The sequence below is a fragment of the Anastrepha obliqua genome, chromosome 3 (assembly GCF_027943255.1).
Source record: "Anastrepha obliqua isolate idAnaObli1 chromosome 3, idAnaObli1_1.0, whole genome shotgun sequence".
NCBI lineage: Eukaryota > Metazoa > Arthropoda > Insecta > Diptera > Tephritidae > Anastrepha > Anastrepha obliqua.
In genome coordinates, this window is record NC_072894.1 from 106080091 (window position 1) to 106096506 (window position 16416).

At 38.1% G+C, this 16416-nt stretch overlaps 1 protein-coding gene across 1 annotated transcript; it reads left to right on the forward strand.

The window, feature by feature from the left end:
• Window positions 1-10642: 10642 nt before the first annotated feature.
• LOC129242836 (uncharacterized) lies at window positions 10643-11404 on the forward strand. The gene is made up of 2 exons (XM_054879701.1): window positions 10643-10682; window positions 10760-11404. The coding sequence occupies exons 1-2, from the start codon at window positions 10655-10657 to the stop codon at window positions 11326-11328; spliced, it is 597 nt and encodes a 198-aa protein (XP_054735676.1). The 5' UTR covers window positions 10643-10654; the 3' UTR covers window positions 11329-11404.
• The last annotated feature ends 5012 nt before the right edge of the window (window positions 11405-16416 follow it).

The window sequence follows — 16416 nt, forward strand, 5'->3', positions numbered from 1 at the left end:
CTCTCAGCGAATTTGATACAATCGGCTGAGGTAATGATGATAGATACCAGGTTTGCTCGTTAGGTATGGTGAAAAAAAAATTTTGTTTGAGGAGAACTTTGGATTCTACGTTATTCGTTTTGTGTTTCACTAAGCTAAAGCTTAATTTTGTGAAACACAAAACGAATGACGTCGGCATATCTGTCAAAATTCGCTTAGAGTCGAATAATGGTCTGCTAGGTAGTACACCTCTCCGTAGAAAAATGTCTACAAGTGTTGCCAATATCAGACCGTTAACCGGCTCTCAGCAAATTTAGCACAATCGGCCGAGGACGAAAACACTAAGAATGTGTTAGTGATAAAGAAAGAAAACAACGAACAACGACTGATTAAACTGGGAATAAAAGTGAATTTATCGTGTAGAATTCGGCTGCCGAATCACCTGCGACGTTGCAGCCGCAGTTGCTGGCATAATTTTATTTTTCATCAAAGCTAACCCGTCAAACCTGGTAAATTTATCGTCCTTGGGGATTTATCAGATTTCATAAATGTTCGCAGCAAGTCGAATGAACTGGTTACTTAGAAATTAACATTCGCAATTAACCTTTGGCGCATGAGCTAATGTCGTGGAGATAACTCGTACGATTTTTTGGGGCATATCTGATGCAGATTCAAGACCTTTGAGTGTCATATTTTTGTTTTCCCTAACATCCGCACAATATTAACATTCTATGGCTCGAAATTCGCTTTGGCTGATCCCGCTTTTCTGCTTCCTTTCCTCCCTTTAGTGGTTCCAAAATGATGGAGTTTAAGGTTCATATCCATGTGATGCTACGTATTCTTGGAAGCAACGATCTAATGTGACCGAACTTAAGTTAGGTTTTTCAATGCTCCAAAATGATATTCAGATGCTCAGAAAGGGAAAAGTTTATTAAAATCAAAACGATTTCTAGGCGACTCTTTATAAGATTGATTTAACTAACTCGACCCATAAACAATTTTCTGCCAGAAGTTGGAATTACTAGCAACTAATACCTGATCTCGAAATAACTGAAAATAATTTTGTCCCCGTATTATAAAATTTCGATTTGATTAGCACAGGGAAAAAAACTGAGGTTGTAGCAGAGTCCAAAATCAAAAAAACAGAGCTTTGTGTAGCGCCAGCACTGCGAGAAGTATTAATTAGTGAATGGCTTACAGTATGCAAATAATGAAAAAAAGTTAAATGTCTTATATTATGAAAAAAAAGTTAGCTCAAATAAGTTAAAAGCCAAAGGAATCGGAATTGAATTTATATTTTTCATTCCGATGCTTTAGTGGGTAGTGGGAAAGAGACTAGCACATAATTTTATTAAATTTGCATTAATTATTCCAGCCATGTCATAAGTGGTCTTAGCATATTCGGAGCATAAACATTTTTTATAAATATTACAATTTTTTTTTATTTTCAACAAATTTCTGACTGTCGTTGGTACTTTCGAAAACCTTTTGGCTGCTGATTTTTAGTCCCTATTCTTGTTTCTATTTTATGCTTTTTACCTCGACTTGGCAAATGCAAAAACTCCCATGAACAGTCTACATATCAGCTATATAACTATTTTACACACTAACGGTACATATGTATGTATGTACTAGAGTGAAAGCATTTCTACATTTTATACTCGTATTTCCGCATTTTGGCTGCTTATCGGCAATTACCGCCGTGCACGCCAAAAACCCATTAAAAGCGTAGAACTCCGCAGTTTATCATATTTATGCTATTCGAGGGTTGGAATTGCACAGAGCTTTTCAGAGCAAATGAACAACTTCAAAAAATGTGTTGCAAGAAAGTTTAGCAGTTGAGATAGATTGATAAGTCCCTTGACTGCACTCGTTAAAAATGCTTTTATTTTTAGATTTTATTTTTTCATTTTTTTGTGGCTTGGTAGATTATGTGGCTATCTGAAATAAATAAATCTGTTTTATGTTTAAGCTTTTTCAAAACAAAACTTTGCTTATAAAAGGTTTTCCAATAACAGGTGTTGTTTTGAATAGCCCGCTATTTCGGTAGATGTCACTTTTGAAGCTGTCATTTTTTGATATTTGACAAGTAGAAACTGCGCTATTAATAAAAATGGAACGATACACGCTTAAACAACGCATTGAAATTATTAAAATTCACTATAAAAATTGTAAGAATTTGGCATAGACGGTTCGTAAAACTCGAACATTTTTGGGTCATCGTGAAGCACCTTGTCGGACTGCAATACAAAAATTGGTGAAAAAATTCGAGCTGTTGGGACAAGTTAGGACAAGATTTGGGTCTTAAGGCTTATAAAGTCCAGTTAACACAAGAACTCAATCCGGCCGATCATCAACAACGTCGTGTCTTTGCTGATTGGGTCGTTGAAATGCATGAAAATGATCCGGAATTCCATCGAAAAATCATCTTGAGGGATGAGGGCCATTTCCACTTCGGTGGCTTCGTCATCAAGCAAAATTGTCGGATCTGGGCCTCTGAAAATCTAAGAGTTATTGTTGAAAAGCCTCATTATCCTCAACGTGTGACTGTTTGGTGCGGTTTATGGTCCGGCGGAGGGCGGAGTCATTGGACCTTACTTTTTCTATTGAGGTGATTAACGATTTTTTATGGCCGGAATTGGATGGTATTGCATCTTTCAATAAGACGGCGCTACGTGCCATACAAGCAACGATACCATTGATCTTTTACGGGAATAACACCTGCAGTATAATTTTTTGAGTCCACTTTTGTAAGGTTGAGTGTTAAAATGTTAACTAAAATTTTGAAAATTTTGGTTATTTTCAAAATAAAATAAGTTTTACTTCTTTTCAAATGCGCTATATTAATATTTTCTTCGCCTACTCTCAAATACGGGTACAAATAGCGCTATTAGCGTAGCCCAACTCCAAATATCTCAACCAACTTATGAAATAGTGGCCGCCATCGGTTCGCCACTTCTGTGCTCCCTCTCTCTGGGCTCTGCTCAATTGACGAAAAATTTGTATGTGAAAGGAACAGCAAAGTTATCGAGCATAATTCGCCGCTCGCGGGTGTGGTTATATCTTATGGCAAAACGATTTTTATAGTACTCTTTAACATACCGTTATTTGGTTCTGAGCAAAATTGACAGAGTCAACTGATGGACTGATGTCTTTTGGGATGTGTGCACAAAAAAACCCAAGATTGTGTTGGTGATATACGAAAAAAGTCAACCAGTAACTGCTGGGTAAGGCTTTCTCAAGTGGGCATCAAAATTACCAAAGTGAATATTTTGCGATGAAATTCAGCCAGGACTGAGTTCTATCATCCAGAAGCACACTCAGGAAATTTTGTTGTAAAATTCTAAATAGTTTTTTTTTTATTAACTATCGAAGTTTTTTGCAGCGCTTGAATAATTATCACATTTCTCGTAAAGTAAGTATCCGATTACAACGATTTTTCAACTGCAGACTGATAAAGGATGATATTTTCCAAAAATGTTATTTTTGTTCCGAAACTTGATGTTTTGTTTTTGTAAAAATTTTTTTTTAATAAACAATTAAAAATTTAACTAATTTCTGCGCCTCTGGGATGAAAATTTTTTAAGGATATTAACGTAATAAACATCTGTGCATTTATGTATGAAAAAAAATGCGTGCAATTCGAAAAGGATTAATTATAATTAATTTTTTTGTGCCAGAATGCGCGCTTCGAATTACGCGGACGCGCACGAACACACAAACGGCGACTCGCGGGCGGCTTGCGAAAAACCGTTTTTCGGACACGTCTCAACGCGATATGCTTCCGTAAGATCAGTTTTGCCGACTTTTCCATTACTGGTGTTTACTTGTTTTTAAAGATTGGCCATATAAATAATTTACGTATAACAGAATTTGCGCTTTGACTCTCGCGGAAATGCGTAATGATAATTAAATCAAATGTATTCAAAGGGATGTATAAGCTGTCATGCAAGGTTTCATATATACTTCTTTATTACTAACGTTTATGTTTACATATCAGAACTATACCTACATTGTAAGTTCAGTCAGCAAATGCCCTTAAAATTTCTCGTTGAAAAACAACAACAATTCACGGACGGACACAAAAAGTGAAAAGATATAGAAAGTTATACAGATATCGCATATTCATTTGTTATTTCGAGAAAAAATGAAAATCATTCACGCTTTTTACACTTTTCATGTAGTTTATTTTTACATAATGGGTATAATTTTAGATTGATCGTGGGCTGAAAATATTTTGCACTCGATGGAATTTTTAACTTTTGGAATAAAAGAATGGAACTGCCTCGTATTTTTCAAAGTTTGCGCTTTGGAATAGCGCTTTTTCAACTTACTAGAGTAAGTGTGTGTTTTGCGCCAACAAAAATACACTCTTGGGGGCGCAATTTTTTAAATTTTGAAAGTGATATTTGAATTCCTGGAAATTTCTCTTGGAATTCTCTATGGATGTTTTCGATTTTATCTGATAATAATCTTCTCTGTTCACGATGGCCAGCTCCTATATTTGTTACTGTTTTATATTGTTTAACACCTGCAGTCATGCGACTTACTTCATCAGACCGATAAAAATTCTGAACAGCTTCAATTATATTTGGATCGATTGGGCGACCTTTTTTTCTCTCTGGTTGCGATCCAATGCCTTTCGATTTCCGAAGTTTTTTAGCTGCAACGGCCATTCGTCGAGACACATGAAAATATTCACGAATTTTTTTAATCGTCCATGAGTCTGGGATGAAAGTGAGCACATGTATTTTATCTGTACGATTGTTTTTACTATTAAGCAATACCAGCAATTCTTCAAGGTTTTTGCCAAATCCTCCGATTTCAGAATTTCTAGAAAGACGCGCACTACAGTCAGTCCCTTTTTTTCAACTCATCAACGCTCGCAGCTAATTTTACTTTTTCTTTGTTTGTTGGACAAGAGACTCGGCGAATTTTTACCGAGCTCGCGCCAAATTTTTCTAGTAAATTATTGATATTATCAATTTTTATTTCGTTATCAACAGCCGCACAAGTGAAATTAGGATCTTCTTGTTCATTATCTTCAGTAATAATAATTTCGTTAGGGAAATTTTCAACGGGATTCGGAGGATCATTTTTGAAAGTTAGGCCAACCTGTAAATGATGCATTTATAATTATAAGTACACTTAATACGGTATTTTATTAAGTATGTGGAACATACAATAGGGGAGACGTGAACTTTTCCTTGGTATAAAAACGTCCTGCAAGAACGGCACACAAATTGTCCAGCTATTTCACTAAATTTCACATTTTGGTCACTTATTCGGACTAAATTTGTGTAAACACGACTATGGTTTTGTTTTCCGAAAGGGTTACAACAACGATTTGCATGTGGAATTATATTAGTCTATACTTAGTTTTGTACACATTAACGTACGCGATTTACATCATATCACAGTTTTTATTATCACCGAAACACATCACCACAGCAGTCGGAAGGAGACTAGACACAACTAATGACAATGTCGGCAAAACTGATCTTACGGAAGCATATCGCGTTGAGACGTGTCCGAAAAACGGTTTTTCGCAAGCCGCCCGCGAGTCGCCGTTTGTGTGTTCGTGCGCGTCCGCGTAAGTCGAAGCGCGCATTCTGGCACAAAAAAATTAATTATAATTAATCCTTTTCGAATTGCACGCATTTTTTTTCATACATAAATGCACAGATGTTTATTACGTTAATATCCTTAAAAAATTTTCATCCCAGAGGCGCAGAAATTAGTTAAATTTTTAATTGTTTATTAAAAAAAAATTTTTACAAAAACAAAACATCAAGTTTCGGAACAAAAATAACATTTTTGGAAAATATCATCCTTTATCAGTCTGCAGTTGAAAAATCGTTGTAATCGGATACTTACTTTACGAGAAATGTGATAATTATTCAAGCGCTGCAAAAAACTTCGATAGTTAATAAAAAAAAAACTATTTAGAATTTTACAACAAAATTTCCTGAGTGTGCTTCTGGATGATAGAACTCAGTCCTGGCTGAATTTCATCGCAAAATATTCACTTTGGTAATTTTGATGCCCACTTGAGAAAGCCTTACCCTGCTATCTGAACAACGACTGATTGGACGAGTCTGTGAATGGCATATGAAATGATCGTGCAAAATTCGACTGAATCTCCCAAGTTGTAGTGGGCACGTGGCAGTCAAAGTTCCGTTCACAATTTTCTTTTTCACCACACTTAAAGAGCAAACCTTGTTAATTTATCACCCTTGGCTATATCGCAAGATTGGCAGAATAAGAGATTGCGCCTTCCGAATTCGCTGTGACGTCAGGCTCCGAGAATATGCAAACAAAAGAAAGGGAAGTTACTTGTTTGGGAAGAGAGAGATTAGATGAAAGCAATTGGAACTAATAAACACAAGATAGTATACCCACACACACACACACACGTTCTTGGCACAGCTTCATCGGCATAAAAACGCAGAAAAACTGGATTTGTAGGTATTTTCATAATTTGTGTTTTCACAATTTAATACGCGGCACCTCGTCTTCATGAAAGGGGTTGCCGTCAGACTTGTAAAAATAGCGACAAAATACAGTAACTGTTTTTTAATGGCACAACTCAAGGTACTCAGTTCGCCTTGGGTATAATTCATTATTGGCAATACTGCCAATTCACTTTCAAAGGAGTTTCATTAGACCGCGTTCATTCAGGGAGGCTTTAGTTGCTTCAACTTTGCGAATTCTCTTTTGGTGTTGACCGTTACTCCGTCGACTACTTAACTTTTTTTCTTAAACACATATTGTTTTAACTACAATTTTTTTCTAAAACCTTTTTCCCACAATAATGTTTTTCAAAGTACAATATATTTATTTATTTTTTTTTATTAAAATTTTTTTCTAAAAAAATATTTTTTTCCAAAACTTTTTGTTAGTTTTTTTCAATATATATTTATTTATTTTTGTTTGTACTACAATTTTTTTCCAAAAGTTATTTACCAAAATAACTGTTTTTTAACTCAAAAAAAAAAACTGCGTAAAAGCCAAAGGCGCCTGAAAATTCGCATTTTTATTTTTATCCAAATAGAGTAATTATTTATGTAAACTTTAAGCCTTCGCTCAAGAAAATCCATTTGAATACGCCTGATACAACTATAAGCAATTTAGTGCAATCACCGAAACTTTTACTTGCATTGTTCCGTGCCTCAAGTCAACGAAATTCACCGTCTACATACATATGTATGTTTACTTTTGTCATTGTCAGGTGGAGACGAAGAAGGATGCTTGACAATAGGTTGGCTAACCGAGGACTACGAGGCCATCCGGACGCCCTCCGAAACGCTGGAATGAGTGTTGGACATCCATCTCTTACGATAATTGGTATTTATTTACTTATTTTAATATGTAACTAAACGAATTGTATTTCTTGCATAAAATTGTCGATGAACAGGATTTAATACCATAATAAAGAAGAGGAAGATGTTTACTTTTGCTACAAGGAAACCCGGGAAATCGGCTTGCAATCACGCCCACCCTTTGGCAAATCACCGCTGAGTTGCTAAATAGTTGACTGTACATCTCACCAGAGGTTCTTCCCCAAAGAGTTTTTATCTCTCTCTCTCCCATATAGCACATTCACACGGCAAGCCTATGCAGTCTCCAACGCACAAGAGCAAGTAACAATACCGTACGAGTTCTGTTGCGAAAAAAAAAACAAATTGAGTTCTCTCATTGGAAAGTAATAACAGAAAGCCAGCAGTAGTGATTCATCATTAATGAATGCCGCGAAAAACAACGAAACGCATTTGAAATATTTACGGTTACATCGCGCAAAAGATTCCATGCAAGAGGCAAAATTAAACCAGCTCAACGGAACCTGTGACGCAATCACAACCAATCGCTATAAGGCCCTTTGAATAAACAAACAAATTTGCAAATAATTATAAACAATTCATAAGTAATGGGATGTGTATTTATAAGTTCGCTGTGAAAAATAAAAGCTGCTCATATACAAGGTATCCCCAGTTGGAGCTTCCTTTTTAAATTATAATTAAAAACATGCATGCGTATTTTGGACGAGCGTTCATAATCAGTTCATTGAAATATGTTGGTCGTAAGGAGTCTACAATTTATGAATAATAAATCATTTGTTATGTTCTAAGTGAACACTCACAGATGTAGACTGTTTTGGATAAATTTTCGATGATACGAGTATTTAAGCAGCACTGGGGCTTTTTCGAGTCAAATATTACGGGGTGCATATGGTAGTTTAGGACATGCTTATATGGTAAGTGACTATAACTTCCAGAAACCAATATTTTTATTTTTGCCCCTTTTCAGATAAGACATGGAGAACTACAAATTAACTCAAGAAATGAAGAGACATGCAGTTATCGTCGCTTTATGCACAATCACATCGATTTAGAAATCGTTAATTTTGTTAATCTTTCCGAATCTCTAATTTTTCCCCCGCTCATTCGCTCGCCGTAAATTGGAAGCATCAGGCGGTAATGCGGAACCTGTTGCAAAACGCAAAACACACATTGAATGTTCTGACACGGTCCGATCTGCAGAATTTATTGAACAAGTGCAAGTGATCATTAACGAGGAGTCTTTAAAATCAATTAGAGCACTTGCGAGGGAGCTTATGTACTGCTTCTAAGAGTCTCATTCGTCAAGTTGTCCATGAATATCTCCGGTATAAGTCCTACGTTAGGCGCAGTAGACAGTTTATGTCGGAACAAAGACGAGAACAGTGAGTTAACCGATCAAAACGTCTTATAAACAAAATTAAAAACCTTGAAGTGCCAGAGATGTTATGGTTATGACTAGACGGGCTACGTTCCAAACCTACACAACTGCCCGTTGTCAGCTACAGTTATGGTTTTAGATGTTGTGAGCAACAAAAGACTTGTAATGCCAGGGATTTCGAGCGAATTCTGCTCCATGCATCAGACAGTAGACAGTAGTGAAACCCTGGATTGATAGTTGCTGCGGTGACATCCCATACAGCTTTTAGCGAGGCTCTACTCCTTCACACAAAGCGATAGCCACAGCTTCAAGCCGACTCCGAACGGCAAATATTTTTATGAGCAGCTTTTTCATGGCAGAAATACACTCAGAGGTTTGCCATTGCCTGCCGAGGGACGACCGCTATTAGAAAAATGTTTTAATTAATTTTGGTTTCACCGGATCAACGTTCTCTCTGTGAATTTCGAATGGCGGCCACCCCATGAAGTTACTCTCACGATTATGGCCAAATCTTGTAATCTATGACCCTCGTAAGTTGCCGCATAATATCACGACTATATTTAATATTCTTTTCGCTAATTTCGTTTGCAATAAATTGATGTTGCTGTATGCCACACTTCGGTTCAGAGAGAGAGAGAGTTCAGAGAATGTTGAGTATTGCGTTCCTGCTACTCGATGTCAGTGAATTTAACAGAATCAGATGTTGAGCTGGCGTAACCGTAGAGCTAATTTTTTAACAATTTTTACAAAAAAAAGTTGATTTCTGTTCTCCGTTGTATTATCTTCCTGCCCTGTTTACATTCACCTAATCTCAACTTTTAATTTTCGTTTACAAATCTTCGCTACTTTGACACTTTCGCTATTTGACACACTGAGAGGGCGAACACACCATATCCTGAATTGAGTCATGACAAAGTTACTACCTGATGGCACGGATGGCTCGAAGTTGGACGGAAGGGTTGGGGGGGAGTATTCTGCAAGGAACTTCCCATCAAACTCAAATTCAGGCTTCCGGACCACTGTAGTGTTTTCCAAATGAAGGTATCCGCAATTAAGGAAGCAGTGGATTGGTTGCTTACCTCGGTAATTACCATTAAGGAAGTAAATATTTACACCGATAGACAAGCGGCAATTAGGGCCTTGGGCTCGTTGTTTGCATCTCGATTGCATCCGAATACTTCGACATCAGGCTCATTTGGGTTCCCGGTCACAGCGGCATAGATGGAAACTGTTGGGCTGATGAGCTGGCTAGACAGAGAACTTTGGATACGGTTTCGACGCGAAATCAGAGGATTGGGGTTCCCTTAAGAACCTGTGGTCTACTTCTGGAAAGATGGGACTTGAACGAGCGCTGGGCTAGTGCGCAAACGTGCAAGGTCGCGGTATCCTTCTGGCCACGGGTAGATCGGGTCCGCTCGAGGGGAACTCGTAAGGCTAACAAAGCCCCATCTCTCGAATTTAGTGGGTATCTTTACCGGACATTGTTCGTTAGGTGCTCATGCGGTGAGACTTGGGATTGTCTCAAGTCCGTTCTGCATAAGCTGTCTTGAGGACAAGGTAGAATCATCTAAACACTTTCTTCGCAGCGATCAAACTCATTGCAGTAAATTGCGGATCTTCTACTGCAAATTTGTCTAAAACAGAAACTCGAACTTGAAAGACCCTGTATAACCTACCACAAGTGGAATAACATAACAACTTCAAAGAACAGTGAAGGAAAGCGCAGACAAAGAAGTCATATTACCACACACTGAATTCCCGTGAAGGACTAATGCCCTTTCGAATGCATTGTATTGGTGGCTGGAAGTTAGTTGTCAATTACGATGTTGATAATTTACGACGATGTAAGTTTATTTTAGTCCCACCAGATTTTGCCAATCTTAGCCTCACTCGTATATAAAGAGGTTCCTTTTCATTACAAGGCTCATAACTGGCCTAATTTTGCGCGCCGAATAACATGAAGTTGCTGGTGATATTTGCTGCTGGTGGGTACTGCGCATCTGAGGTTGCTTTGGGATACGTAGTAAAATAAATAAATATTCTTTCTTGAATTTTCTTGCAGCACTGCTATGTGTACAAGCCGTTCAATTGCCATACCTAATCTATAGTGTGCCCGACTCCAGTTCATTGGATTCCAGTGAGGAGACAAACAACCCACTTCCTTCTACCACTAGTCAACGTCCGCCAGGCCTGCCGGGTATTAATGTGATTAACCGGCCTGGTTCGTCTGAGTCCAATGAGGATGAATACCGTATACTTTTACCTACTAATGGCGAACGCTTAGCAAGTCTACCGGGTATTGGTGTGATCAATCAGCCTGTTTTTCAGGCGGTCAAAGTGAAGGTGCCACGCTATGGAAACGCATTGATCAGACAACATCTTTTAGCTCAAGCTTTAGCTGCACGTGGCATAAACCCGCAATATCTTGCGCCGCAACCTTTAACAAGACGTCCAACTAACGTGGAACAGAATCAAGTTTTGCTGATACGCGCACAGCGTCAAGCGCCAGTTACACCGGCTGTGGATGAAGGGATATCAGAAGCTACTACGGTAGCTGGTGATGTGGTAACGGACGTGCCAGCGGCTGCACCCGTCGTGTCCACAGTTCCTGTTGACTCGAAATCAACTTAAAAATGTGTGCTTTTAAATGCTGTCGGTTGTCGGAGGTTGAGGAGGCAAGGCGAATTCATTAAAGGTGTTAACACTGGACCAGCAACAAGGTTTTGGCTCATTAAAATATGACGACAAAACATCATTTTGTGCTGACTATCTAATGTTGAAGGCGCATGAAAAAAAGAAATCAGCTGGTCTACTGATATCACCTTGAATAGGTTCGCTTCGGGGTGAAGGAATTTTCGACCAACCTTATCAAGATTGGTGAATTCATTCAAAAATATTCGGAATAATACCTCTTTTTTTAAACAAATAAAATAAGCCACTTTATTCAGGTTCACTCACTTTCTTATGATTTTTCCCGCTTAATAAATATGAGCAATGGCTGCGTTTTTCGTTAGGTTTATTTTATGTTAAGTAGTAAGGCTAAAAGAGATTTCCCTCACGAACTTTGTGGCAAAATATACTGACCTATAGCAAGATCTTGCCTGCGATTATGTAGTTCTTGAAAGTAGTCATTGAGTAGCAGTTGTGTATGGCTCAGGTATAAAAAAATTGAGTGCTTTTACCATACCTCTGTTTTCACTGATGGTACCAAGATGGAATCGGGAGTCGGAGCAAGGTCAGCAAATTTTGTTTTGTTATCTATGATATTTTATGAGTTTACAAAAAAAGAGTCCCTTTGCCGGAAAATGCTAATTGGATAGCCGAAGCAATTTCTTTCGGTTTTTCATATAGGTACATATTGGCATGGTATTTAGAAGAAGTGGACGACTTTCCCAGGCTGAAAAATGGTGGTACCAAGGTGAAGAAATTCAATTGGTGGCCGAATATAAATATCTTGGTGTCATTCTCACATCCAAAATGGCATTCGGCAAGAACTTAGAAGCCAGGAATACTTCAGCAAAAGCTAGTATTAATTGCACATGGAACGATTTTTTAGCGAAGCCATTTATTTCATTACAATCAAAATGGAAGTTTTTCCAAGCGGTATGCAGAGCTAAACAAACCTACGCAGCGCAAGATTGGGGATATGCCTTATTCGATGAAGTAAATAAACTTCAACTTTACTTTATTAAAAGATCCCTCAAACTACCCGAGTTCACTCCAAATTATGCAATATCATAACTAAGTTAGGAGATAGCCACATGTATTCTTTAGAACTGCACATGAAGTATATCTGGGAAACTATTTATAAATATAATTGCAACAGACTCCCACACAAACTAACACAAGGCATCTTAAGTAAAAATGTGTTTTGGCTTAAGCATCTGAACGACATGGGAATGGAGTTCGGCCTGAAGTTTGAAGAAAACATCACCGCTACAGACTGGCAAGATCACTGTGTGTAACTTCTTACCGAAATGAAAATAAATGATATCAACATGGCAAGGCAAAAAGTACAGTCAAGCGCGACGCGAATTTATAAACATTTAGACGACTCATTCCCCTATATCGCACCCTAAATACAAAAGGGTCACAACTCAAAATTTTCCACACTCGAGCTTGACTTGTTTACAGTAGCACAGAAAACAAACTATGTGACATATCACGCTGAAATTTGCCATGTAAGCTTATAACAGTCCTACCAAAAAACAAAAAATTTATTTTTGCCATATGTCATCCGCGGACCGTTTTATTGATAACGTCTCGTTCATATTTGAGCAGAAGGAACATTTTGAGTTGTGACCCTTTTGTATTTAGGGTGCGATATATTAAAGAAGATATGCGGCTAGCTGATATTATGACAATTTTCAAAGCAAGATGTGGTTTACTGAAGCTAAATGCAACTAGGTATGGAAATGCTTAGAAAATATGCACCCTCTGTAATTTAAACGAGAAAGAAGATATGCAGCACTTCTTAGGAAGATGTCCGGTACTAAAGGAGATCAGAACAAGATACCTAAATGCGAAGCTAAATGAAGCAGAAGTAATAGATATACCTAATGACCACAATTGGAAAAGACTACCTACCTTTATATACTCAGCTTTACGCTACAGAGATTTTCTTATTGCAGAGTTTAATTTTTGATTAGTTTTTGAGCTGTGACAGAGAACATTGTTATTGCCACAAATGTATTATTTGTTTCTTTATGTATTTATATATTTAAACGAATTATTGTATTGTATTGGCATTCGCTCGTCACTCACTGAGTTTACCCAAATCGTAGTTGATCAGTGTCGGCCTGCAAGTTGGTAGAGTCGCTTGAACATGATCCTCATACTATGAAGTCACACCATAAGTTCTCTGAGCAGCCGCATAGTTTATAGGCCTTCCAACTATCTACAATATCATTGCATCTCGCTACCAGTGGGAATTTAATCAGAAAGTGGTCAGAGGTACCAAAAGAAGTAGCCCCCTTTTCCTTTACTATCTTCGAATGCGTTGCCAAAAAAAATCTTGGTTGTCGCATCGCCACGCATGTTAAGTATATCTGGAGAGTACAGCTGATAATGAGCTGATGAGGTAAAACCTCCTATTTCTGTGTTTCTAAGTTTGCCTCTCCCTTAACTGAGCGTCATCAGTGACACTCTTGATACTGTGAAAATTTTTGCGTCCGTGTTCAGCTCAGATGTACGGACTACATTTGATGTTCGTAACCTCTAATAAGTGCCTTCATACTAGATTTCTCTAACATTTTTTTTACTCCATCGCTAGGGCAAACTTCGACATCAAACTCATCGGTCTTAATGCATTCACATTACTAGCTTGTTTCTTTACCCACGGTCTTACTGTAAGTAATTAACAGCATTTGATGCATATCAGCCTCAATTTTCTTTGAACGGAAGCAGAAAATCCAAATATCTCGCAAATGGAGCTCCTATGGCATATTGAACAAGGGTCCACTTTGAGTCACCATTGTGGCAAAATGGGATGAAATCTAAGCTTCTGACACTTCTACTCATTATTTATGGATTACGACGTCATTCATATGACTGTCTCAGCTGGCTTTGTCTTTAACTTAGTTTTCCAAAACCTTGGTTCTGGCTCTGCCTCATCAGTCATTTGCTCTATTCTCGCCTTAAAAGGTTAAATCGTTAATGCATTGTTCGCATAGCATCGATCATTCACGGCACTCTACTAAAAATCCCCCCAAAGAGCCTATTAGCGTCAAATCGCAACTGCGATCGTTGGCTGTTAGCACGATTATCAAACTTGGCGCGCAAAAGATCGGTTGTGGCCTGGAGTGTGTGGCTGTCGCGTCATTCTGTTGAAGATCGTCCAAGTTTATTTTTTGATATCCAGTCGCATCTACCGTAGCCCGAAATGGTGTTTCCAGCAGCATATTCAATGAAAAATGGGCCAATGATGCCACCGCTCCGAAATATGTACCGAACTTTCTCTTCTTGAGGATGCATTGGTTTTTCGGTACAGTTTCGGTAATTAACATAGCTGCCGAGATGAAAATGCGCTTCGTCAGAGAAGATGATTTTTCGGGCAAAATCTTGGAATGCTCCAAGAAGCGCTAATGAAACGGATTGTCCTGAGTTTTCAATTGCTGAGTCAGTTTAACCTTGTAAATCACCCTATATTTATCATTGATTTCAGTGCTGAAGAAAGTTTCATTCGGAGGATCGTCGAATTCGTCTCAGGTTTTAAGTAGTATGACTTCTTAGGGTTGGCGCGGAGCGATTTAAAAATTCCAACTATAATGTCTTATGGCTAAATATGATACGGAAAACCATAAACATTTCGATAAAAGTTGTTCTTTGTAAACGCACTAGTGACCCTTTCAAAGTCACCCAGAAGAATATATAGCGTACGCCTCGCAGAGGTATGTTTCTATTCACAGGTCGCGGTCGACCAAACACCACTTAGAGATGGTCGATGCTGCGCGAACTAGCAGATGCCGACACCTCATGGGACGGTGCAAAAACAACAGCATAGAACCGTGTACGATGGAAGAGTCTTGTCGAGGACCTATGCTCCCGAGTGAACAAGGAAAACAATTTTTGTTTGCTTTTAGTCTTGTACGTTATACGTTTGTTGACAGGCCTCATTCTCTAAAAAGATTATCAAACTCATCTTGAGAAAAGGGTTCGAGATTTGGCGAACATTTCACAGTCCGCAGACCACTCCTGCCTTGGAAATGAGGCTCACTACTTGAGAATTCCACTCCCGTTTTTCTATTATTTTGTCATCTCCATGTGTGCGTATTTCCCTTTCGGCTGTTTGCTGTTTTCCATTTGTCTGCTCGTGCCACATTTGGTGGAATGCCACATGCGCATAAAATGAAGGTAAGCAGAAAAATATTTTGCACTGCAAAACAACTTTTATTCCATCATTTATAAGTAAACTACAGTGTTGACTTTGTGCCAGTTTGCCGCAAGCAAATAGAATATTTATTTCTTTTCTTATTTTGCACCCTTATCGCGCAACAACAACATACTACGATCGATTTTGTTGACACAGGACCTAAATCGCTGCTAGAGAAGTGTTCGATATTCTCTTAAGTGGCAATCCTATCCCATATCGGCTGGTTGTCTCGCATGCATGAATGCCTTGTTTTTTTATTTAGTGTATTTTTTTCTGTGTCACTTAAATCTCCTCTTCAATCTACTTCGCCCTTAACAGAATTAAAGCTGTTCTTATAAATCAATTTTGTGCCATTTTTGAATTGAAATCGTCTAAGCTGAGACAAATTGCTTTTGTGTTGTTGATTATTAGTGCTGTTGTTGTTGTTATTAATATTTAAAGGGTGCTTCAAATAAAATGTTATGCTTCATAGCTTTTTTCATCTCAAAAGCTTGCTTGTCTGTCATATGTCATATCTCTCCTTGGTACGCATTGCGTACGTCCATCGATTGAACAACATTAGAATATATTTCTAACTCATTCCCAAAACATGGGAAAGGGTGATAGCGAAGCAGTGCGTTTATTGTAAATAAGTTTTTGCTCAAATGAAGCATTGAAGTTTTTGTAAAAAAAGTTAGTAAGACTAGTTTAATGTGAGACAATTCTTACTCGGCTCATCGACGTAAGGAGCCTACAAAGAGGATTTTGGCTGCTGTGACCGAGAATGTACATACAATTTAATCCTTGAACATCGACTGGGGTGAAACTTTTGAAAAAGGATTTCGGAATGCTGCTTTACAAGATGCAAT

Excerpts from the sequence above, each read along its gene's own strand:
- LOC129242836 (XM_054879701.1), top strand. The coding sequence starts at position 10,655 with ATGAAGTTGCTGGTGATATTTGCTGCTG. Across the intron at positions 10,683-10,759 it reads GCTGGTGATATTTGCTGCTG|CACTGCTATGTGTACAAGCC; the intron begins GTGGGTACTGCG and ends ATTTTCTTGCAG.